This window comes from Ruditapes philippinarum, unplaced genomic scaffold, assembly GCF_026571515.1.
Source record: "Ruditapes philippinarum isolate M1 unplaced genomic scaffold, ASM2657151v2 ctg895_1_1_1_1, whole genome shotgun sequence".
In the NCBI taxonomy this organism is placed as follows: Eukaryota; Metazoa; Mollusca; class Bivalvia; order Venerida; family Veneridae; genus Ruditapes; species Ruditapes philippinarum.
Genome location: NW_026856197.1, coordinates 252,473 through 279,789, shown reverse-complemented (window position 1 = coordinate 279,789; position 27,317 = coordinate 252,473). Strand labels below are relative to the sequence as shown.

General features: G+C 31.8%; 1 protein-coding gene across 1 annotated transcript in view; it reads right to left on the bottom strand.

Moving 5' to 3' along the window:
* Nucleotides 1-20,630, bottom strand: part of LOC132745750 (prestin-like) — a 35,856-nt gene extending 15,226 nt beyond the window's left edge. Inside the window, exon 1 of the mRNA XM_060734720.1 lies at nucleotides 20,460-20,630. Within this exon, the coding sequence (XP_060590703.1) occupies nucleotides 20,460-20,498 (39 nt within the window). The 5' untranslated portion in view covers nucleotides 20,499-20,630. The remainder of the gene's footprint in view (nucleotides 1-20,459) is intronic.
* Between the last annotated feature and the right edge of the window lie 6,687 nt (nucleotides 20,631-27,317).

Here is a 27,317-nt window from a genome sequence, read left to right as displayed (position 1 = left end):
TTTTGCCTATTTATCTTTATGAAAACTCCCGAAAAGGTCATTAAGCGGAAACATAGATGTTACCCAGCCAGTTTCCGAGTTATCTACCCTTTAATTTGATTTTTTTAGGTCAGGTCGTTTCAAGTACTGATAAATTATACTGATAAGATAAGATAAGTACGACAAACCTTATTTTATGATTGGAATATATTTTCCATTTGGTCACAATACATGGTCGCATGGAATTCTATTAAACGCTGTGTTTCCTTTTTCAACTGACGATTATTTGAAATAAGCAATGTTTTTAAAAAGGCTGTGATATGTTTAGGTAAAGAAGAAAATATAAACAAACTATGCTTAACATATTCTTGGAAGTTTGCACAATCACAAAAAAGAAGACGTCATCCTCATGAAAATATTCCTAACATTGACAATGAAACGGAATAAGTAATATTTTATATTTTAGGACAGATATCTCGAGATTGAGATCGGCAAAGCCTAATTGTGTTTATCCTGGAATATGTTCTAAGATTATGCAGCGTTTAAATGAATTATATAATACAGTTATCATCATGTCTATATGTCTATAAGTAAGTGTACAACACGTCATTTAGTTGACTTTCGTTCTTATATGTGTTGAACTATTTTTGGCCAACAATAAAAAAAAATCTCAGTAAATGGCCGATTATTATGATGATATACCGTTGCACATGTTAATGTACAAAATAAGCTCAAAAGAGTGTTTCAATCAATACAAAAAGGTCTCTATGTAATCCGAAGGTCTCTATGTATTCCAAAGAGTTTCAAGCTAAATATTTATACTTTTGACTGCAAAAATAGTTTAAACTGGCACACGCAAATAATGCTTAGTAAATAAAATAAAAATATACATGGATGAAAAAATGTAATCATGTAATGCGACACTCAAATTGATATGAGTATGAAAGAAAAATACCTCGATTTAAAACAAAAACAGCTTTTTTCGTAAACAATCCAGAATAATTGAGATATATATGTGTACGTAGTTAAACATATGATTGTAATATTTACAAAAATGTTAAGAAAATTATTTTATGTTTTATGTGGAATCGTTATCATTGAATAATATATAATTATGATATTCCGAGACTTGAATACTGACTATTTAGTGATACTGAACTACATCAGTGAATTTATTGCTTTGATTGAATATTCCCGCATTAGCTTGAAAACGGATTAGCTTGGATTCCTTTGCTTGCAGACGTTACATCATGAAATAAGCCGCGTCACAACAAAACCAACATAATGGGTTTGCGACCAGCATGGATCCAGACCAGCCTGCGCATCCCCGCAGTCTGATCAGGATCCATGCTGTTCGCTATCAGTTTCCCTACTTGTAATAGGGTTGGTAAGCGAACAGCATGGATCCTGACCAGACTGCGCGGATGCGCAGGCTGGTCTGGATCCATGCTGGTCGCAAACCCATTATGTTGCATGGTTTAGTCATGACGCGGCTCAAATGTGTTGCTATATGCATTAAGAGTATGACATAATTGTCCCAATTAAGCTGTCATGTGCATGTTTGTTTGACATGTACTCGACAGGTTAATTTATGTGTCCTTTAATTAGTGTATTCATATATTGACCAGGTGGTTTCTATATCCGGCAGATGACGCGGTATCAACCTGTCACGTATCATTCAACCAATATAGATATTTAGCACACCAACTGCAACCTGACTCGATCCGTTCAAAGGTGATGCTCGGTCAGATCAGAGGAAGTCCAAGTCTCTGTGCGCACAGCATTTATCTGTCGTGGACTGAAGAGTAGGATTTTAGAAATAAAATGTCCTTATCAGAAATTACGTCATTTTTTATACTTATGGCTGGCTTAGTATGACCGAAACTACTAAAAAAATGCATTTGATTCCATATTTCGTAGAACATGTAATAAAAAAGTAAAAAAAAATTTGCAAAGTAATGACTAAAAAAAAAACCCACAAAAACAACAACAACAACAAAAACAAAACAACGCAAGCACAAACCATTTTATTGTTACAAGTTTGACTCGACCAAAGTACCGTTCGCTCTTTAAATAACGATCGCTCATTATGGATCATCGAAAAGAGCTCAGTGAGAATCCCTGGTCGAAAATAATCTAACAATTCTTTAAACACAATTGTTGAACAATATTGAGATTGAAATCAAATTTGTAATGATAAAAATGTGTATGTTTTAAAAATACATTGATTTTCACACGTAAATTAACAGATCTAGATCGATACGAAAAAAGAGAATTCTGTTCTTTTACATACATGTACTTGTTGTCTATTAGAAATATGTAAGAAAAAAGTTATAAATATTCATTTTCATCATTGCTTATCAATAATTTTTAGCATATTATAATTTATATAATGAATATCACTTTGTATCTCTTTAGTAATTTTGTATCAAAAGTCCCACGGCTATATATGTCACTAGGTGAATTTAAGAAAAAAAACAACAAACACCAGTCTACTTGGGTGATAAAAACTTTTATGTCTTCCTTTCGCAGAAAGGTAAACTTAAAAGCTTTTGTATATTGTAGATTAGCCACATCATACATTAAAATTTTATGCGGTTCTTCCGTCATAAATGTTGGCAAAATGTCCAATGCAGACAGTATCATAAAATGCTATTTAAGGAAATTTTAAAGAACAAAGACACATCTATTATCTAGACAAAAAGAAAATGAATTTATAGAAGAAACATTTTTCTGATTTTATTTAGCCCTTTTAAACATTGACTCTTATCCTTCTCATTTCTAAAAATGAAGAGTCTTATATGAAGTTTATCCCTTCCCACGATAAATGACCTTATGTACATGCAATCGTTTTACAAGAACAACAATATCAACGCACGTATATACGCGTGGTTATTTACTTGAAGTGCGAAGTTATTTAAATATATATCAAAACAAAACAAAAAAATCCTAAAATAAGAAAAAAATTAATCAGTTTCTTGAATTACGTCATTTTTTACGTTTCATTAAATCGGTCAGCGCGTTAAGTGATTAGCTAAATTTGTACTTCATTTTGAAGTCTAACCAAGCTTTTTATGTTGTTCTTTATCTTCATTTTTATATAATTTGTAAAGTTTCAATAACAGAAGTCAAACAGATCTTTAAAAAATTCAGCGGGGTAATTGTATTGATAAAACAAAAAGAAAAAATCGTAAAAAAACCTGTATATATATTATATAGAAAATAAATTGAAAGAATTATGCTTCTCACGCATACGTATGGCTAAACTCTACATACAATATTTTGGCAACTTCGTTAGCTATTAATGTATTATATGCACGTGTATTTAATAATTGAGCCGTGCCATGACAAAACCAACATAATGGGTTTGCGACCAGCATGGATCCAGACCAGGGTGCGCATCCGCGCAGTCTGATCAGGATCCATGCTGTTCGCTTACCAACCCTATCACAAGTAGAGAAACTGATAGCGAACAGCATGGATCCTGATCAGACTGCGCGGATGCTCAGGCTGGTCTGGATCCACACTGGTCGCAAACGCACTATGTTAGTTTTGTCATGGCACGGCTCAATTAGTAATTGACTTATGCATACATGTAATTGTATATATCATGGAAGCTTGCATATAACTCTTTTGGGAGTTAATTTGCAAATAAAACATTCTTCTATATTTAATAATATGGATACTTTTTTGCACAACTCTCTTTGAGAAATGTACAGTCACGTGACGGTTCAGATTTTTAAAGTTATGCTTATAGCATATTTTGCCCGCCTATTTATATATTTAATCTGGAGAAACGAGTCGGTTTACATATTTGTAAAATAGGTCAATTTAATTTTATTTTTATCAGGAAAGAGCACACTCCTTTCCATATAAACTTCAGTTAAGAGCCAGATTTTACAAGGAAATTCATTAATTTGTATTAAAATTTACATAATTAATGCAAAACGACAGTTGTATCTCATAATGTGCATACTTTACAACAGTGTAGATGTATTTTTGTTATATTTACTGCGGTTTTCAACATTTGAAAAATGGATGTGAAACTTGTCATTTGTCATTGAGTTGACATGTTATCTTAATAATTAAGTGTTTAACATATTAGGCCCTGATCATACATAGTTCATTAATTAAGTGTTTAACATATTAGGTCCTGATCACACATAGTTCATTAATTAAGTGTTAAACATATTAGGCCCTGATCATACATAGTTCATTAATTAAGTGTTTAACATATTAGGCCCTGATCATACATAGTTCATTAATTAAGTGTTTAACATATTAGGCCCTGATCACACATAGTTCATTAATCAAGTCTTTAACATATTGGGCCCTGATCACACATAGTTCATTAATTAAGTGTTTAACATATTGGGCCCTGATCACACATAGTTCATTACGAATGATGTAATAAGTAATTTCAGGTGATGTATTGTATAATACATGTACCTGCGTGATTTTGCATTTTAAAGCAAATGCGTGTGATAGATTCGTGTATTTTAAGAGTATATCATTTAATTGTAAATGCTTAGTACGTAATTCTAATGTATTCCCGGAAAGCTTTGCATGAGACACACCCACAGGTAAAATCTGTTTTTGAACCAGAATATTATTTCATTATCAAATCAACAGAAATAAGTTTGTTTCTTAAATACATTTGTTCACTTGAAGTTACTTTTTCAGTGTTTCACATAACAGAAAGATATATAATACCTTTGGTTATATTGTGATTTAGTGATATTTATTGTTGCGAGAGTCGTTTGTTAAAACAGGATAAAAAGTATTATTTAATGAATAAAGACAAAAGGAAAACTATCAAATCAATCTGATTTAGTAAAGTAGATCAAAACGACAAATTAAAATAACATACAAAGTTGTTATAAATAATACACTCAACAACTTGAAATACGTACCAGACGTGTGTCGATGACTTTAAACCCAAACATTGATAAAATATCTGTATGAAACTTTAATAATCAATGTCCAAAACATCATCTGTAAATAGATGAACACTTAAGTATTGTACGACAATTTCAAAGTCACAAGGTGAAAGTGATCATTATCGTGTGAAGTTACCAATTTGTTGATCAGAAATACAAATGTGAACATAGGCAACGCTGTTGAATATATCTCACTCTTTGACCAGGCTCATCTCAAACAAATATTCAATTTGACCTAGCCTGGGGTATAGCAATAGTTATCTCATCCCATAGATTATCAATATCACCCAGCCTGGGTTTAGAAAAATTAATCTCATCCCCAAAATTATCAATTTTACCAAGCCTGGGTATAGCAAAAGTTATCTCATCCAATACATTATAAATTTGACACAGCCTTGGTATGGCAAAAGTTGATCTTGTAAGTAGGAAGAGCAAGGTCATTGTCTTGTCGAAGTCAACACCCGCCACGAGCATTCGAAAAGAAGTTTAAAAGAAGATTAACAGGACGTAGGACATCGTATTAAATATATGACTCCATTTAGCCTCGTTTTCATTTTCAGAGGCAAAAATATCTTTATCTAATGCATATCGTACCCCATATAGCCTCGTTTTTAATTTTAAATATCAAATGCATATCGTACCACATACAGCCTCGTTTTCAAGTTCTGTGAAAATGTCAATAAATGTGAAAAAAGAGGTTATTACACATTTTTGAGAATAATACTGATTCTATTGGGCTCAGACAGCTGCAAAACCTATATCAGAATCGGCTAGCGCTTAGTTTAACGTATCTTCGACCAATAAAATTCAGTATGGAACTCAACAATAAATTACAACCTCACAATATTCAGTATTTAAATCATTCAAACATTGACTGGTGCGTTTTTAAAGTTGTTGAGTGTCAAATAACCCTTTTACATCACCCACAATATAACAGACAAACAGTTTAACCTTTTCCCTTATATAAGCATGTTTAGACGACTTTTTGCCCCCCCCCCCCCCCCCCCCCACTTTGAGGCCTTAAACAGTGAAAAAATGGCCTATTTTGGCCCAAACACTGTTTTTCGTTTGAAAAATGTTGTTAAAAAAAGTGACGACTTTTTCGGCGCCGTCCCCAATCCAAATGTTACATCAGGGGGTTGCCAGAAGGGGGATGTGTCCCCTTGGGGGGTTTGAAGGGGGCGGAGTCCCCCTCATCGCCTAGAAAATTTTGGACATGTGACAGGCTAAAAATGGCCTCAGGTCGATCTTAGGGTAACTAGTAACCGACGCTGAAAAGCCTTTTACTCTATCCCAATTCATTGAGAAGTTGCAGCACTTTGAAATCAGTTTTTGATGGAAATAAACAATGCAAAATAGTGATTTTTGCCAATTTTGAGACGTCCCCCGTTGCCATGGTAACAGGAAATTTACGATTGAGCATGCTGTTACAGAGGCTATGATCTAGTCAACATTTGTGCCAAGTTTCATCAGTTCATAGTTTCATAGCAGTTTGAACTTGTTACAGGAGGCTTTTCAATGAAAACGGCCATTTTTCGCAATATGCTCATGGGGTAAAAGGTTAATTAAAAAAATAAAAAATGTCCAAATACAACAATTTTTTACCAAAATTAGGCGTTAGGGCACGTGATAACATGGAAAAACTAGTTTTTGGGTAATTCCAAGGATGAAAAATGAAAAAATCTCTCTGTAAGTCTATATCAATAAATCAGAGATTTCTTTGAATGTTAAAAACTTATTAAACAATTCAGCTTTTCAATTGCAAGTCAAACAAAAGGCTATAAAATATGGACATATTAAGGATTCTGGGAGACATGCAAATTATGTTTCTGTTGATAGAATTACATTGTTATGACAGTGATAAGGTAAATGTTTTATCAATTTACCAGGTACTACAAGATATTTCTTTTAATATGCGTATATCTTTAAAAGAAAAACAGGTTCATCAGAAAGACAAGATGGAACAAAGTGGGGAATAAAATCAAATCAATACAATACAATGCAATGCAGTGCAATACAATACAATACAATACTACAATGCTATGCAATACAATACAATGCTTGTAGTCGCATATGGCGAAATAAGTTTGTGAAACATAACGAAGTTATGCAATACATTCACATATACATGTTAGTTTCGTGTACTGTCAAAATAAGCGTCCGTTACATTTTTCAGAAACATAACATGGATACAAATGTGATTTGCTTACTTAAACACGTTAAATGTATATCTTCTTCAAACAACGCATACACAATCAGATTGCTATCACAAAATTAGCATATTTCAAGATAAGGAATACATTTTGAAATATAAATCACAAAATGTGTACGCTTCAGCTGACGTTTTATTGCAGAAACACTTACTTTTTGCCGTTGCATAAACGTCTACTACTTTCTCCACAATATAGTGATTGTTTTTGTTTTGAAACTATTGTAAAGTAGCATTTGAATATCATAAATACATTTGAATTGCATTATCTTTAAATATCATTCAATTATTAAAATTGTTAATTATGTTAAACAGACGTTAGTGGTTAACCAATATATATTAAGACATAAAAAATATGAATTTGTGGTTTCAATTACCATGTTATTTCAATATTTGTAATTGAAATGTAATTTATACTTGTAAAACGTGTCTGTTCTATTTTGAAAGATGTTGTACATGAACCTGACAATCGAATTATTTCTAAATCAAAGAACCTTAGGCTTATTTGAACTATCACTTAATACAACGCCAAGACGAGAAAGAATAGTATGTATTGACATTTTTGGTTAAATCACAGAAAATGACATTATTTTATAAAAATCAAAATAGAAAATAAGTTGTTCATATTACATAGATAAAGTCAAGGTCCCAAAACAATTAATACGTTTAAATGTCAGCTTTATTTTTTACATTTATATTGATTATATCATAATATTTTTCATGCTTACGTTTTCATATACATATACATGTACATTTATATGTAACACTGTATACATTATCTCATGTTTATTGTTGAAATGTTTTCATAACATCAATGCCAAGGAACTTCTGCTGTTGTTTTCTTACTGTTGTTGGAAATGACATATGAACTGCATTAATAAAAAGAATTTACAGACAAAATTCGCGTGATGAAATATCATGTTTACAAACATGGTGTAAACAAAACAGGACACAGAAAAAGTGGTGAAACAATAAAAAACCAGTCTGATATATTATAAGCAATGCACGCCTGTTATGAAAACTTAATGAAAATCATGATAGTGAAACTTTAAACTTAAACACTTTCTTGCAAAGTGATAATTTTCCTACCCTTATTTATTTAGAGACAAATTGTTATTGAAGGAAACCTAACATTTAAGACATTACAATCTATGACAAATGATAAAGTTTCCGGTAGTGATAGTTTTTCTTCAAACGTATTTTTCCAAAGTGTGTTTTTGGTAACAATAAGGACAATTTACTGTGTGATCCCTTTACAATGCTTTCGATACTGACATCATGCCCATAACCCAAAGACAGGGAATTATAATATGAATACAAAAGGACCAAAGGAAAAAACAAACACGTTATCTCAAGCGGTATTGGAGAGAACAAATTAGTTTTTAAAGGGAAAATTCATTCCTAGAAACACAAAATCATTTACTTTATGATATTATAAAAACAATTTAACGTGGCTTCAGGCTTCTTATTAAAGTCAAATAAGGATATGAAATTAAAAAAAAGAGAGAATTCCAAATAAATAGGACAAAAAACATACAAAAATATACCACTATAAAATACATTGCCATTAATAAAAAAGGTCATTTATCAAAGTAGATCTAAAATAGAAAGCTGACATTTTCTTCTATTTTAACAGAGATATACCTTTCAAAAGAAGCAACTGACTTTGAGAAAACATACAAACCAGACTGGAATGCTCTAGACCCTTCAGCATTAAATATCGAGGACAATAAAAAAGTTAATGTCACAGGTTTCTTGTTTTCTGCTGCCATGGTTACACAAGAGTTTTTTTCTCTTCAGCTTGCTTTATTGTGATTAAAACATATGCGAACAAATCTTCTATTCTTACTAGTTAAGGTTTATCTTACTTTCTAATCGTGATTTCGGGTAATGCTTACTTTATGCTAGTCCTCATCACTAACTAACATTTGTGTCATGCTAATGAAATAAAAGGCATTTCTATATATAGCAAATCATATTACATATGAAATGACATTTTCTAGTAACGATTCAAGCTGACATTTTGACGTACCTCGTGTGGTATGACATAAGATATTTCATCAATGAATGTTTTATATCAAGACCAATAAAATTCCATTAACTTAAATCGATTTTGGAAACAAAACCCAGTAACTTATATATCAAATAACTTACGTCTAGTGTTTCTGTAATAGCATAAAGTACCTGATCACTATAAAGTACACTGCTTATAATGTAATGAAATCATTACATATTTCATAGAGAATCGTATTGTGTTGGATTACAAATCAACGGATTCAATGCCAATTAATCAAGTATATATTCACTTTGGCTCTCTTTCACCGTTTTCCAAAATAATTTAATTCTTAATTATATGACCTTCACAAGGTCGACATAAATGAAGTCCTAACAGAATTAAATTAGAAATATAAACAAGAATAGAATAGAACAGCAACCTTTATCTATTTTGTTTTCTAGAGATGTTTTAATTCTAGCTGCACGAAGCTGAGATGTGGAAATTGTGAAATCTAATGACATGTATGAAAAGTTTGTATGTACCTATAAAAGAATTAAAATTTCACGATTATTGCTATTGTTTAACGGGCAAAACGTTTTGACTTTTGAATTGATAAATGATTCGTTGATAATCAAATTCACACTTTTTCAATGCTTGTCATTACATGTATAGGCCGTGAAAATAACACATATTTTAAGGCTTTCTTGAAGTTTCTTCATTAAAAAGCAATTCTGTTGACATTAACTTTTATTAGATATCAAACAAGCTTTACAAGGAAATACATAAAGATTGTACTTGAGTAACATAATTATTGCAAAAAAAGATGATTATAATATAATTTATAATGTGCATAATTTTAACAAATATTGCAGTTGCATGTTCTATTTCCTGTGGTTTTTAACATTTGATAATTTAAACATGAAAATTGTCATTTTCCACTGAGTTTACATAAATTATACAATTTATAATTTGGCCCTGATCACACATAGGTCATCACGTTTGATGTAATTAAGATTTACAGTTGATGCATTGTTTATTGTCTTATAATTGTAAGTGTATAAATTTGCATTTATAAATCATATATTAACCTGTCGGCCTTGAGACCTACTTAGTCTTAGTATGCCGTAGATCGATACTTTGCTAATTGGTTATTCAGTACAAATGTCATTTACTGAATTGTAATACGAAAAGTATAATTTAAAAGAAGTCTAATTTCTTTCAATAGAAAAGAAACTGTTCTGTAAGTATGTAGTTTTGCTGCTGGTTAACATCTATCCTTCGCCCATTTCGGGAGGTAGTTTTGCTTTCAATGGGATGGTTAAGGCCTCAACAGACAGTAGGATTTTGAAGTACAACACCAATTGAAACTAAGATGTACAAGCAAATCTTAATGTGTGAAGGCTACTATTTCTTGAATTTGTAAACCTTAATACTGGGTGTAAGGGATAGGACATGTTCTATTTTGAAAATCTTGTCGTACAGACCTCCCACAATGACAAGTAACATATTGCCAAATGATCTCCTGATAATGGGTGTAATGAATGAAATTTCAGAACAATTACGGCTAAAAGGTAAGTATAGTACTAAGATGGGATGAAAATGATGTTGAAAAACTCTTCAGAAGACCCAAAGTTGTGGTATGTTCGAATCCCAAATGATTCCGAAAATGATTATGTCATGGTATTGAACTGTTCTCTAATCAGGGGAGGGGAGGTAGTTTGTAAGCGGCCATATAGCTTAGTCAGTAGAGCCGCAGTACGGTATTCCAAGGGTCCCAGGTTTGAGTCTCTGTCAGACTACACATTAAAAAAAAATCTTTTTTTCTAAAAATGGAGGTGTTTCAATCATTACTCATGGAGAGAAAAAATATTTAGTGAGTAAAGTATGTAAAGGATCAACTGGGAGGGATTCTTTTTAGGGAAACCTCAGATGATTCCTACAATGCAGAATTACCGTTTGAATGCAAGTGTTGTTTTGCTTTGAAAATTGTACATCTTATCTCTAATTAGTGCTGTACAACTAAATCCTACCATCTGTTGAGGCCTTTAGACTCACTGGGTAAAATTTGCAATATCATGTGAGGTTGCCAGTAGGATTTCTAGCACAATTATCTAAATTCTCTTTGTAAACAAATTCATTTTCTCTGACCTGATTATCATATTGTTTTTTATGTTATCATGACCACGTGACGTGATAATTGTTTTGTTTATATATTTGCATGGCGATGTACAAGTCTAAAACAAAATGTCTGTTCTGTTCTGTTTTAATATAAAGAGTAAAGGGAATATCAGAATGGAAATATTTTTGAAATTCAAATTTTACAGGAGGTTTAAATACAAATACATTGTAAATAATCAAGCAAATTATGACATGTTTCACTTTTTTCTTTATTAAAAATTTGATATTTTATTACCTGTTCTTTTTTGTGCAGAAATGCTTAACCATTTCTATTTATCAGCTGTAAATGAGTGGTTCATAAAAGTTATACATATATTTTGTTGGCACGTGGTTAGAATGTGAATCTCAGGCCTGTCTAAAGATTTACTTACAGCATTTTTCACTTTATCATTTAACTGCATTTTTAGACGATGCCATAAACATGTATTGTTGATATAGGTAATAAATGCTTGTGACAGTTTTATCAAAAAAGAATAACGACTTGTTTTTGGTTTAATAAAAACTTCCGGTGACCTTGGTATCTGCTGTAGGTTGTTCAACTTAACGTGCTATTTATTTCTGACATTTCCAGTACAAAAAACAACAACAACAACAACAAAAACCCAACAAAAAAAACAAGGTGAGAAAGAGTGATCCCTCGAAAGCAGAAATCAAAAGAAAATTACATGAAAATTGCAGATTCGGTTTGATTGAGTCTGTACATGAAGGATAATGAAAAAAATTTCAACATCCCTCACGGTCCAGCAACGACTTGAGCGGATTGGTCTGCACAGACAGTTTGCAGTTTACAGATAAATGACACTGTATTGTATATTTAATTCTTCAGTTTGATTTTAAGTCAAATCGGCACTGTCAAGGTCATACGGGGACTTTTTCAGCTTTACTGGTAGAGGAAGACATCAAAAACGCCCCTTCATGCATTATTTCAGGAATGAGCCGGCACCTGAGTAGAACCACCGACCCTCCGTAAGCTTGCTGGATATAATTCTCACGGGAAAGAATCCAGTGTCCCTCAAGGAATGCGAACCACAACACAAGGGTAAGTGAGGACCCCGGAGGCCCCAAGATAATCACTCGGAGCCGTTCTAGCTAAAATTGATAGAGAAGGACAACTGAATTCAAGTTTGAGTTAACAATTTGTGTTTGTGAAAAATAAAAGTGGTTGAAAACGTTGATAATCATGCATTGTAACGTAATCAAACTACAAATATTGACAAAATAATTGTATTATCATTCTTATAGTAAAAATAGTAATCACCCATTTATTCACAGCTAAAAATATTATTTTCGTTTCGGAATATTGAATGAACAAATATGTGATAAGCTAACAAAGGTCGTATTATCAGTTCAAATTAAATATTACTTTGTTACAAATAATTTGCTAAGTACATATAGATAGTTTTTTACGGTAATACATTTTGCTTAAGCCCGTGCCAAGGGCGTAGACGGTAGCTTGCATTTAGCGATGCCGTCCAATGACAGAGTCATTCAAACAGACCTAACAACATTTTTCTTTCTTTTTATTTCGCGTGTTGACCGACATTTAAGAACTTAATTTTGGCCTATTTTAGTCCAGAATGTACATGTATGATTATAAATTATTACAATGATGAAGTAGATATAAATACATCAATTTACATCAAACACTACATGTAATAACATCAATGTATTAACACATGTGACAATAAAAGTAATAAATCGGAGAATTAACAATGTAAAAACTTGTAAAAATGTCAATTTATTGACACAGAGCCCGTTAAGTGGAGCGAGTGACACTTGCCAAAAATTACCTTTTTCTCACCCACTGAAATAACAATGCGAAACATTACTTTTACTGCAAAGGAAACCATTTATTTAATGACACATGATAAACTCTTTGTTAATTAAATGTTTGGTGAGAAATGACTTTGATGGTAAAAGTATGTATTTGAAATTTTTCAAAGTCAAAGTCAAAACACTGCTTTGTTCACATGTTGTTTCATAAAACACCAATAAAGTCACATTTAGCGCTACTTTCTTCAGGTAACAAGCATTTAAAATGCTCTAAAACCAATATTTAAACGTTTTCAAACTCAAATGTGCCCTATCTTAATAAGTAGAATATTCAACATGAGAGGATAATTGTAACAGTAAATAATTGAATACATGTACTACTTCAAGAAATACCATGTTATAATATTATGTCATCTAACAAATACTTATATACCATGAGATTCAGTAAACAAGATTTCTTTACGTCGTACCAACACATTGCAGGTTATATGAAGGATTTCCACAGCTTTACTGGCGGGAGAAGACCTCAGCCCCCCATCCCCACACACTTTTTGTTCATTATTACAGGCACGAACGTGCAGCAGAGTAGAACCAACAACGTTCTTTTTAGTAGCTAGATAACTTTCTCACATAAAAGAATCCGAAGACGTTTGTATAGATTTCTAAATGATTACCATCACTTTATCATGTATAATAATTGAGATGAAATAAGAATATTTTACAATACAACACGAAACATATCATAAATCCTGCACACTGGCTTATATTAATTTTTCCACTATAATTGTGCGGTTTGACTAAAAATAACTTATTACATAAAGCAACGTATTTTGGATGGAATTTAAAGGTTTGTATGGTTTTTATCCAGGTTTATAGATGAAAAGGTACTCTCCGTGTATTATGTTATGCATTGTCAGGCACCGAATTGGAACCGTCGACGTTTCTGTTAGCTTCCCCACATGTACGTATTTAGAAATTGACAGACGTTGCAGAAGACCCGCAATCGAACAACATAACAAACATCTTCACATGTTATACGTTATTAGTATTTAATTTGAGTGAGATTATATCTATTCTTCTGTACATCTTTCGAGCTCCCTTCATTGCAATATGGTAACATATGTATATACAAATTAACAAGGAATGTATTGTGATGAGAAATTATTGTTTTCAAACGTATTCTTTGACAGACATCATAATTTGTTTTCTTGTTATGTACTTCTGCGAGTAAATAAATAGTGTAACTTTGACCTATTTAGTTTGTTATGTCTTCATTTGTTACAACTTGAATAATACAAAATGTTTGTTTACCAAAGAAATCGTATATTTTTTTAATTGTAAATTGATAAAATGGTTTGACAAGGTAAAACCTCAATACCATACTGTTTTTCATTATCATATCAGCTTGCTTATGACTAAATGGCCTTAAACCTCGCATTTTCAAAAGCATTGTATTAAGTGTATTTTTCTGTTTTGTCTTGACAAATGTAATATTTGCCTTAACTATACATATATATCTTATGTACGAAATTTAATACCTTGTTTGCATATGTTAGACAACTATCTTCATTTATGCAAACAAACAATTAATTTTAATGTTTTGATAAATTTGTGTTTTCATCTATTTGCATAAAATCTTTTTAAACAATTTCAGCTTTTGTTACTTATTAAGGTGTAACTGAAATATCATGTTTTATTTTGCGTCTGCATTGATCGACTCATACTTTTTTCTGTCTGTCTGTCTGTCTGTCTGTCTGTTTTCCTTGATTCTATAACGTCAGACATTCAAAGGTTGACACATCATGACATGCGCATAATCAAATATGACCTAAACGGCATTAGTGTTTAATGTCATTTCACAAACCGCTCCATATTTGCATGAACTATTTCTTTCATACAAAAAACTTTTCAACTTATTTTTCTTTGTCCTGCTAATCTTGTCCTGCTAACTGCTTTATCGGTTATCATGGGTATTTGTTTTCTGTCGGCGGATGCCTTATTTGTCTTATATACTCGAACCCCATGATACCGGTGACTCCATGGTACCAGTATATTCACATATCTCGCGATATTATTGTCAACGCCACCTACCGAGTGTTTATATTGACATGCCCCCAGTAATAGTGGCTATTTCAAAGTTTTTAAACATTTTCATGAGTTTCTGAAGGAAATATTTCACATATCCTACCTTATTTTTATTTTACTATCCTATTCCTCCATTGCATAAATTGGTCACTCTACAAAACACTTTTTTTTCCAAAAAAATAAAAAATGACAGGTGGTGACGTCATTCAACCTCCATTATATGTCACTTGACCTTTTGACATCATTTTTGGCGGGGAAAAAAATCTATGGAAAGCCATTAGTGCATATAAAATAGTTTGTGAAAATTAAAAAGTCAGTTTCATTCAGTCCTTTAAGGGAGACTGTGTAAAGTGCCATATTGATATTTAATCTTCATCATATAGAAATAAAATAGATTAAATGATATAAAAGGACCAGAAAATCACAACAACGCTAAAATTAAGTGAAGGGGGGAATTTTTGAATCCAGTCACATGGTAAAATATACACCTGTAATTGGGAGTGTAAGATTCTAATACAGAGATCCCTTGGGGTGATAAAAAGGGAACAGTAAACTATTGAAACACACGTTTTTATGTTGTTTTTAAGTTTGTTTTTTAGATATGAATACAAGAATGCTAAAATGATATTTTTGCTATTAAAACTGAAATGGCTTTCCATATAAATAACATTTTTACCAGTGCACCGGTAGCATGAAGTCTGTTTAACTACGTCATACAAAATGGTCGACCATTGTTTACATTTGTAGTGAGCGAGAATTTCATAGTAACAGAACTCAGTAATGCATTTTTAAGAGGATTAAATGTTAATGAAGTTGTTTATCCCTTCTTTTTATCAAGTTAGTAAAATTTTATATGAAAAACACCTTGTATAAAATATGTACACCGGAATCGTGGAGACCCGGGCTATATAGTGAAAAATAAGTAGTCAACTGCAAATTCCTTTTGTAATTTGTCTCATATAAGTAATATTTCAATCATCAAACTTAAGACATAGGGATGGTTTTTGCAAATTTACATGTTGCGTTGCGGCCATTATCACAAAACAGAGAGATATAAGAACCTATAATTTTTAAAAGAAAATGTCCATTTTGCAATGATGCATAGTCAGAACTCCATGTTATATTACATTGTGCATTATATGATGATATACGATCAAATTTCTTTCTTCTTAAAGAATGACAAACGGTTAGTAACTTTTATAGCTTGGATGATAATTCTAAGCTAAAATTATTTTTTACTTATGAAGTTTGTTAATAGATAGTGCCAAAACCTGTTGAAAATTTGAAATAGAAGATCTTTGTATTCATGTTAATAATAACATTTTGTAATAACAGTATTGTATAGATGCTTTATTTTAGCTGTTTCATATGAATGTTGCTAATCGATTTTCTTGTGATGTTATCTAAAGGGCTATGATTTTAACCATGTTATTACATATTTGCATCAGCGACCGTTTTCTGTATATCAAATTTTATATGTCATTTCTTTAAAAAGATAATGTTATGCTTAACTGGATAAATTTGCCGTATTCATGTAAATTAATTTAAAGTTAACTTGCCAAATGCGATAGTTAGTTTCTTTAATTTGTGCAAATAAACAAAACTTTAAAAGTTAGTTTGAGAATTTGTTGATGTCTAAGGCTTAAATTTTCTCATATTTTTCTAACTAGATTGGATGTATTCATTGTATATTTGTATGTATATACATTTAAAATAACTTCTCAGCTATTGCAATGTATATAACGTCTTAATCATGCATTTGGAAATTTATACATTTGCTCATTAAGTTTGTCTAAAAAACTGTTCATTTAAAATAACACTTTTCACCTGGTTGTGTGATATTTAGCATGACACACCGTATAAACATGTTGTTAACATACATTTTACTGTTCATTTGCATTCTAATGACATGCAAAATTACAACTTAAATTGATTTTAATATATTTTAATATTTTGATTTATTAACTGTATCTGTATAATCTGCAATTAAAATGATCTTACACTGTTTAAGATAACGCAATTTAAAATATTTTAGATGATGCACATCCATAAACAATAAGCACATTGTGAATTTGTGAAGACAATAACGCACGTTTGTGCATAGATTTATAAAAAAGAGCACTTCCAGAATTAATGTTTCCAGAATTAAAGCTTATTCGTATTAGAGTTAATATGTTTGTTCCGGTTATACAAATTTGATTCAAAAAGTTTTTACCCACTACCCACTATCTTTGGGAGTTTCGAGGATATTGACTTCGGATTATCCGACCAATGCCCTGAATTGCGAGAGTGACATATCCCCGCTATTATTTAACCGAAATGAAACCGTTGTACATGGTCTCGATAGAGCAGTGGCAGATTGATAGTAAATTCTATTAAAACTACAACTACGCATATTTTATTGCACTAAAAGCTCTTTTTAACAGCTAGCAATATTTTCTACTGTTGGTGTTAGTGATGCAATTGCCTTGCGTCTTGTAATGTTTCTAGTTTTAAATTGAGCTGGCTTTTAGATTTCTATCAAGGGTTGTCGTCTGCTTATCTAACCTTACATGTTGATATATATTTTCCTTATTTATAAAGTTAACGCATTTCAGAAAGGTGTTAGAGCTAATGTTTAACATAAGTCAACGGATGCTTTACCTGTCAGTACACGTAAATAACGTGTACAATTTAGGGTGTTATTCTTAAACGTCGTGTTTCACCGACAATTTTCAAACATTGCTTTGGCAAACAACCTCAATATAGTTATAGAACATTGTCTTGTGTTCTTGTTTCTGTCTGACAAGTAATAGTTGTTTGTTTTGGTGTCTACATTTGTAACAAGAACCAATGACCTTTTGTTATGATGCTATGACAATAAATAAATGTAAACAAAATCCATAGTTACGTAGTGTTAAAATACAGAAACCCTAGGCTGTTCTCAATGAAATTTGCTTGCACACAATTTTCAATTAAATGTTATAAAAACAGCTTGTGATCTGCACCTTTCTCGGATATTATGTTTCGTATATTGTGTTAACTATTTCTGTTACGGTGTTAAAACTTAATTAAATTTCTTGAACGAGTCCGTTTATTATTCGCATACTAGAATTTGTGAAAGTAAAAAAAGCTTATTCATGCCGGTGATTCACTTTGCAAATACATGTAATGTGAACGTGTATGTGGGCTACTGATTGCAAACTATAATAGGTAATCACATGATTTACTGAAGATTCAAGATTCCAATATTTATATTACTAAAGGTGACAGATTCTTCATTGAGTTTTTTTTTGACATGACAGCAATATTTGTTCAAGATATTTTATACCGTTTGACATAGCTTTATACCAGTAACTTGTATGCATAAATCATTTGATCATTTGCTTACTTCGTTGAACTCAGATCATCTAAGAAACGAATTTCAGTTTAATTTTAAGGATATTTTTTATTATCATTTCACCTTTGTCCATTTAAGTGCCTTTGTCGAAATATGTAAGAGTTTTAAACTTTATACTTACTTTAAGGCTTTTGGACCTCAGTGAAATTCCTTAAAACAAGTTATAGTTTCTTCACTATTATAACATCAAATGCAAGAGCAGATTCGTTTTCCCAAATAAATATACGACCATAGATTAACTTAGATATTCTTTCGAAAAACTGGGGCATGCTCGTCGCGATTAAAAAGCACATGCCGTTGTCAGAAGCTGCGGGCGGAACAACATATTAATTGTATATAGGGAACTTACAAGATATTAAGTCCTGATAAAAAGTTGCCTGTGCTCTGTTAATGCCGAAAAGATGGCTCTAAAAAAAGCCCATCGCACTGAGAATGATAATCACGTGTCTGAAAACAGATAAACGGCTTGAACGTACAATGGAAGAAGTACCAGCCTGAACTGTTGATATTTCTGTAAGTTAGGTAGTTCGACCTTCTTTCATCTTTAAATTCTTTGAGTAATACTTAAAATTGCATTGAGGTATATCTCATCCCTTGGTTACTAAAGGCTAACCTTTAATTTGTGTCATAACCTGAGCCTTTACAGCTACAGCTCATTTTTTATGCTATATTTAACTTCAAAGCAAAGAAAGACCAGTTAACAGATATTTTGTATATATGCTATTTAATTTCGTCTCTGTTCATAACAAAATAATTAAAAGATCATTTTGTTATTTTTTTCTGAGCCAATACTTATCTATACCTTATTCGCGAAGCTGTCATCTACAAACGATTCGGAATAAAATTGAAGGGCAGAAGTTACTTCTACCATAAATCAACGTGACAATGTCCATCTTTCTGCAGGTAATAAAATATAAATTTATAACACCTATACGACAGTTTTAATTAACCAGTTTCTCATGTAGTCAGTATGGCATGATTACACTACAGATCTGGACAGGGTTTACAATCATGCTATTAAAGGCAACACGTAGCCTTTTATTTATGCAGCAAGCGTCCTTTTATAGAAACGTAACGTAGGAAATAAATTATAAACTCTGACATATCATAAAATAAACTAAAATAATTTCATTAATTTACGTATTACATTAGCCTATTTTTTAAGGAAACAAGTGTCATTAACTGGCACTTTGAAATAAGTCTTATGATAAATAAGTAGGTTTTGAATTTAAATTATACTCAGTACCTTCATAGTTATTATATTATCAACTACTGATATTTCTTCATTTAATAAATGCGTATTGAGCATAGAAAATGCAGCAAACACATTGCGATGTCATAACTTTGATTTCTTGCAAAACTTGTTTTAATGCAAAACTCTGTGTGCTCTTTCCTTAAAAAATGAACCTTAAGATGACGTTTACAAAACGTTGTCCTTGATAACGTCCAGGCATCTAGTAGAGCAACAAACAGACAGTGGAGAAAATAACACCCATATTTTGATATTTTAATTTCTTTACCTTAATAAAACAATTGTCCATGGAAATTTAGGTCATTACACCCGTCACTATTACCTTACAACAGCGTATAAAATTACAACTTCATTCATAACGGTAAAATTACGCAATCCTAAGCATGACATTGTATAGCACGCGACTCATCTGGCACCCCATGCCAGGTGAGATTTCCGGCATGGGTAAATCTAACGGAAACGCCAGTCTGATATGCAAGAACAGTTCATTCGAAGTTTTAATGATTTCAATGACAAAGTTCCCATTTTAAACTATCAACAATATAGAGCCCGATCAGACTCCGCGGATGAGCATGCTGGCTTGGCTAAGGCTAGTCCTTCTGCTGCCAGCAGGTTAAGGGTTAAAACAAAGTACGGAACGAGTAATATACAGTTTATAAGAAGCTTACTTGTTTGAGACCGATCTTCTTGTGAACCGGTCTAGACATCCTTCTGTTACAAATTTAGCATATCCAAAACTTTGACACCTTGTCAAGCAAAGGGGAAAAATCCTTAAGTGAAAGATGTGTCCTTGACGTTGGGTTTCACTTTGCTAATAATGATTTTCAAATAGATTTAAAAATTCATTATGTTTAAATCACGTGGTCTGTCGTAAGTGAACCTTAAATCCAAAATTTAGAATAAATTCAAAAGTTGTAAAATTTAAATCTGAAAACTTTTAAATTAACATATTCATAATGAATATTTTGATGTCTAAAAAATTCCGTTGTCATAACACAAACACAAAATGTTTCAAAATATGACATCATGTTGACAGAAGAAAAAGGAAATTACAAAATAGTTGCTTTGATATATCTAGAGAAAGAAACTTTACCTGCACTCGTATAGCTCCATGCAGAATATGCTACAGATTACTTGGTACTATTTACTTTTTCCTGAGGCGTGCGTGGCCAAGTGGTTAAGGTAGCTGACTTCCATCAACTTGCCTCTCACCGCTGTAGGTTCGAGCCGCACAAGCGTCTTCGGATTCTTTCATGTTAGCAAGATGTTCAGCTAAGATACGGAATGCGTGGTTCTACTCGTATGCCCGTTTGTGCCTGAAAAACTCACCGAGGAACACCCGAAGTCTGCCTCCACCAGTTAAGCTGCATAGTTGCCTTGTGACCTATACTGTGTTGGTGTAACGTAAAACCCTATAAAAATGCTCTCCCTCATTATATTATCCAACCATCATTCCTTTAAACAGCCTTTTTTTATTTAATTCATTTTTGTTTCTAATTGCATCTGAAGGGTTCTTCTCTTGAATTTTTGTACAATAACAATTGTTTCGCTTTTTGTCTCGTTTCTATTCGAAGTCATACTTGTGGTAATGTGTGTCTGGGCATTGTCGAGGGCCGCTTTCAATGAACGTTGCTCTCAATGTATTTTTTCTTAAATATTTAAGTAACTTGCAAACCATTTTATGTACAACAATGACTATATACAACAAATAATGCAGAGAAGCTGTAACAAGCTGACACGAACAGAAAACAATAAATTGCACACATGACTGTGCTTGAGCTAAATAAATTGCCTATTCTCAGACCATTTCATACCTTCAATGTAATCTCTCCCTGTATTATTTGTAGAGGGGAAACGGTAAAATTTGTGATCTATCATACTTTTATGTAGCATTTTCTACTAGTATTGAATAAATAAATTGAGAAATAATATGATGTCTTAAATACAACAATGTATATATAAGGAGTTAATCTGAATATTATTAAGGTAGGAACATGTAAAATAGCGCTAGCTAGCGTCAGATGTTGGCTACTTTTTTATGTGCACATATAAACACAAGTTGCTTTTATCATATTCATTGAGGTATTTTGAATAATAACTTTCTATGACAACATAAAATAATATGTACTTTTTTGAAATGCATCGATTTACTTTATATCATAGATATCACCAGGAGGTCAAGCATGAATTAACAAAGTAAACGCTTGCAATGATTAAAGTCCAAAGACCGGAAAATGTATTCACTTTATTGTATACCAAGAGCGGGCACATCTAAGAATATTTTGCTAAGTCATCAAATAATGGACCAGGAAAGATCAAACATAGGTCAGTAGACAAAATATTCAGATTTATGGCAGATTTTGTACAATTGCAGTATGAATGAAAGGTTTTTTTGTATCTATAAATACCATTAAATATAAATATATTATAACTGATTTGACTAAGATAAAGAATGTATTTAGCACAGTAAGACGACAAATATTTCAGCACCCACGCGCAGTCTGAAAGTTTTATGTGGAGATGATGTGACTATTGTAGAGCAAACTGTGACATATGGATATTTATGTAGGTTATTCTAGATCAAAGGGAACATTAAAAGATCTGATGTCTTTACGGCACGTGAACACCAATTATAACATTTATTTCATTTGTAATGTAAAACGCTAAATGGTTTCTCTTTTTTATTCATCTACTTGAAATATTACCTCTGCAAGTAAATTTATCAATTCTAACATTTGTATTTCTTTTGCTATTGGCGATTTTGTCTACAGTTTCAAAGTAACAGATGATTTTAGCCATTTTTATGAAATATTTATCTGAAACAAAATTTCAAATTAATATTTATAACCTTGGTTTGGTATTAAAAAAAGGTTTTGAGATAAAACGCCCAGTTGTTCTTTAATTATTCATTATGCTTTCTAATCTGTTTTTTTTTTCTTCTTTTTTTCAAAGATATGAGTAAATTTGTTTTAGAGCACATGTCTTATTGTTTTTAAAAAGACTGAGTGAAAATTTCTGTCAATTAAATCAAAATCATAAATGATATCAGCTTAGCTCATGGTGTTGTACCTTTTTTCTGGCAGGAAAGAAAATAAAGCCATTATTTTTATCTGGTAAAATGAAACAATGCTATTTGTTGCAGAAATTTTTATGGTTTTATATAATAAATCTGATACTTAAATGATGATTTATCAATACTGTGATTTCAAAAAGCATTATTTGTAAAGATATTACCGAATTTACATTTTATGAAAACAAATGGAAGAAATTAGAAATCTATTTTCGATAAAGTCAAGCCAAATGTTTAAATAAGAATTGATTGCGTAGAATTTAATGATTACCTATAATGCGAAAAAAACATTTGCAGTACATACATAACATATTCTTTGATGTTTTGAAATTGTTTTAGACGAATAATTAAATACATATATAAAATTCCACTAAAGTGTTGTTACATCCTTCATTACAACATACAGGATCTTTAACACTGTAACTATTTAAAAATAAATTTGATGCTTTGAAAACATATGTTCAGGATTTTTTTCTCAAGATTTTATTGCAAGAATGCAAAGGTCCCAATAAAGCGGAAAACATCAACTAATTTGTATACATACATACATACATAGGGGCGTCCGTGGCCGAGTGGTTAAGTTCGTTGACTTCAAACCACTTGCCCCTCACCGCTGTGGGTTCGAATCCCGACAGGGACTTTGGATTCTTTCATGTGAGGAAGCTATCCAGCTAGCTTACGGAACGTCGGTGGTTCTACTCGGGTGCCCGTTCGTGCCTGAAATAATTCACGGAAGGGCACCTGAGGTCTTCCTCCACCAGTAAAGCTGGAACGTCGCCAAATGACCTATACTGTGTCGGTGTGACGTAAAACCCAATCAAACAATCAAACAACGTACATACATACGCTATAAATTACGCATAGATTTATCTACATATAAGTAAAACATAACAAATTGTTTTAAACTTATTTTTATGATATATATGTGTATCATTTAAACTATATGTTATTTATATAATAGACAGATGCTCCGACTTTTCAGAGCTGCTGACGTCGCAGATTTGTATTGCTATATATAGATACATATTGCAAATTCACAATTCGGACAGCATCGGTCACTTACTTTAAAAGGATTTAATTCCAATATGATGAATGTAAAATTTATTCACATCATTCATAAATAGCATATTTATTATTCTAGTTGAGCAGTAGCCTGACAGGTTTATAACGAACTGTTATTATTCGACGCGAGAAATAATGTAAACATAAAGAATATTGTTCGGTAATTAATGTGTCGCACATGAAATTTATCGTTTGCTTAACGCTCAAAAGCTGTAAAAATAGAACACTTAGAAATAGCATACGTAATGTTTAACGTAAAATACATGTATAAATGTAAGACTATGGGGGTCGCTATGCTCTTTCAGAAAAAAAATGAAACCATATTTAAACTATTTTATTTATTACATATCTTTATAAATTTAATTGTCTTAAGTGACCTTGAAACGGAAAGCGTTGAAACCTTTCTTTCCTCCGATTGTCTTTAGAATCATACAAAAATCAATTTTCAGTTACAATTTTAACATCTTGTTCATATTTTCTATATAAGAATTTCAGAGGTTATGTTATGGAACCTCAGAAGAGCTTCTTAAACACGTCATCATCGATATTTTAAGGATATAATGATACAGTTACACGACGGAAGACGGAAGTAGATTAAAACACGTAAAGGGGACTTCCGCATCATGTGAACTCTTCAGAATAGTGCAGTTCTATATAAATAGCACTCTAGAAATGCTCGGAATGGCCGTATAGCAGGGTATTTGAAAATAATTTTGATAAAATACTCGTAGACTCCTCCATGAACAAAATAACAAATGTTCCTTTTTTAAGAGAAATATTCCATACAGTGTTTACCCCGAAGGAGCCTGCACACTGGTTTGGAGCTTCGTACATGAATTCTATATATAGGTAACCCGGCAATAACATGGCAGATGGCGTGCTCCTTAGGCGCTCCTGTTTGAAGTCTTTTGCCGTCCAGTTTGTTATCATGTGGTATTTAATTCTCCGTTTTGGTTGGCTTAGGGCAGGCGGTGTATGGGTAGAAATGGTAGAAATTTTGTTAATATATGCCGCCGTCCAGAACGGTGTTGATGATTATTTCTTGCCTCAAATGTATTGATAATTGGACTTTTTATTAAGAAAAGTTCAGCTACAATATGAAGAATATATAAATACTATATTCTGATAGTATATGGTTTTCAAGAATTTATTTGTGGTAAATTTGCCCTGAATTTAAAGATGATTCAACAGTATGAAAATACGTAATTACAATATTTTGATAGCTAAATTTAATCAATGACTATCTTTTGAAGTACATGTTCATGCATTGTTATATATCATTATACACTTAATATAACTTAAGGAGTCAATACGAAGACACACGCCGACTCTCTATCCGTGTATCATAATTTTGTATTAAGGGCGGAAACTTCTATATTAACGTATATTTATATCAGCATTTCATACCAATCACTAACGACTCGGTTAATAAGCATATATGATCGGATTTCCTTTTATTCCTTTCATGAAATAAAATTTGTTATTGGTTTTTCCATATCATTTTTTTTTTCTCGATGAAACTGTATTAAAATCTTCGTGACCAACATTTGTAACCAATCAGATTGTCTGTTACAAAACGGTCAGCTGAATAAGGATATTTATCATTGGAAAAAAATATATAATAGGATTGACCCCGGTTCGATATGAACCTACTGTGTGAACACTGTTCCTTCAATGAAAATGAATATTTATCAAAGATGAGATTTTGTCATAGGTATCTAATATCTAAAATATGACATTGAATCGTACCGATTCATCATATTCGAGGAGTGGGATAGCGCTATAATTTCACAATTACAAAGAAAAAATAATACTTGATATGGTCAGACTACTGTATTAATTTTCCCATAGACTTACATTATAAGAAATGACCACTAAACCTATCTTTATGCTAAAGATGTGATTTTTCTAGAAGAATGGCATGCCTGACACATTAAATTGATCTTGTTAAATATGGTTGATCGGCCATTTTTTTCGCAAAATGTCCCCAAGGATGGTTACAATGTACACCCCTTTTCATTGAAATTTTCTGCTGATCACAGGACTGACATATACTTTTTTAAAATTCAAATATCCAAATGAGAAATGATCCTAGAAACTTATGAAACAGTTCATTTTATAAGAAAACAAAAAAAATGTTAATTAGTTTCTAAAATTATTTTCATACTTGTAAACATTATATTTTCTTCCAATCACATGTCCCATTGAATCTTACGGTTTACCCTGCACTTTTTGCAGTCAATCTCAGGCCATGTTATAATAGAATAATCTGACCTTATGCAAAGGAGCATGTTATTACTTATAGGTATGAACAAACATTGTTATCATTTTTAGCTTTAAGAAAAGCATCGAGGATTCTACAAGTTCAACATCGTGAATGAAATTGATACCTTCGCCATATCTACATTATTCTCTTACTTATATCAATTTATCAGCTATGTGCTTAGGTGTAAAACACCTTTCTTCTTTTGTATTTTTTGTTCAAGAAAAGTCATGGATACATTCATTATTTATAGCAATATTGATTTCTACAACTCAAAAAAGCAACTTCTCAAAAGTACTCTGGTTTAAACATATTTTATGTATCGTGCTTGAGAGAGAATAAGATATTTAATAATTTTCAGTACCAACTATCATCGAGTTTTGAATGCTTTTTTGTCATGTACAACCAAGAAAGAAGAAACTTGCTGATACCTTATATACACTACATACATGTACCATCTTATTCACCATAAATATGTACGCACGCACGTACACCCCCCCCCCCCACACACACACATCCTAAGAATATATTATACAACACAAGTAAAGTAAGGGGCATATTTTAATAGCTACCACAGCTGACACTTAACGCCTGTAAAACTCTGGAAAATGGGTGATCCCTCGGAAGCAATGAAACAATATTTTTGAATAAAAAAACGTGCGCAAGTATCAATATATGGCAAACTTAACATGCTTAACGATTAAATCCGAGTGACCACGCGCCGTTTTAGCGCTTTATTATTTATTTATTTTTACAATATGCATGTCTCAGGACGCAATGTGCAATAACGGCCTCGGTAATATTATCTATAAATAATAGATAGGACAAACAATACCTGATTTAACTGTAGATAGGATCATTAACACCACATCTAACATTAACGTCACTTTTAAATGTAAATAGAACCATGGACGTCATATTTAACTATAGCTAGGATAAAAGATGCCTCATTTTGCCATAAACAACACAACTTTTAACTACGATAAGTTTAGCAACCCCAAATTTAACTACATGTATATACAGAATAAATATTGCCACATTAACCTATGTATCCATTAAATTAAAATTTAACATTTAAAGTTACTTTGGGAGATAATTTTGGGTAGTACTTCTTGTCAAAAATGTTTAGAC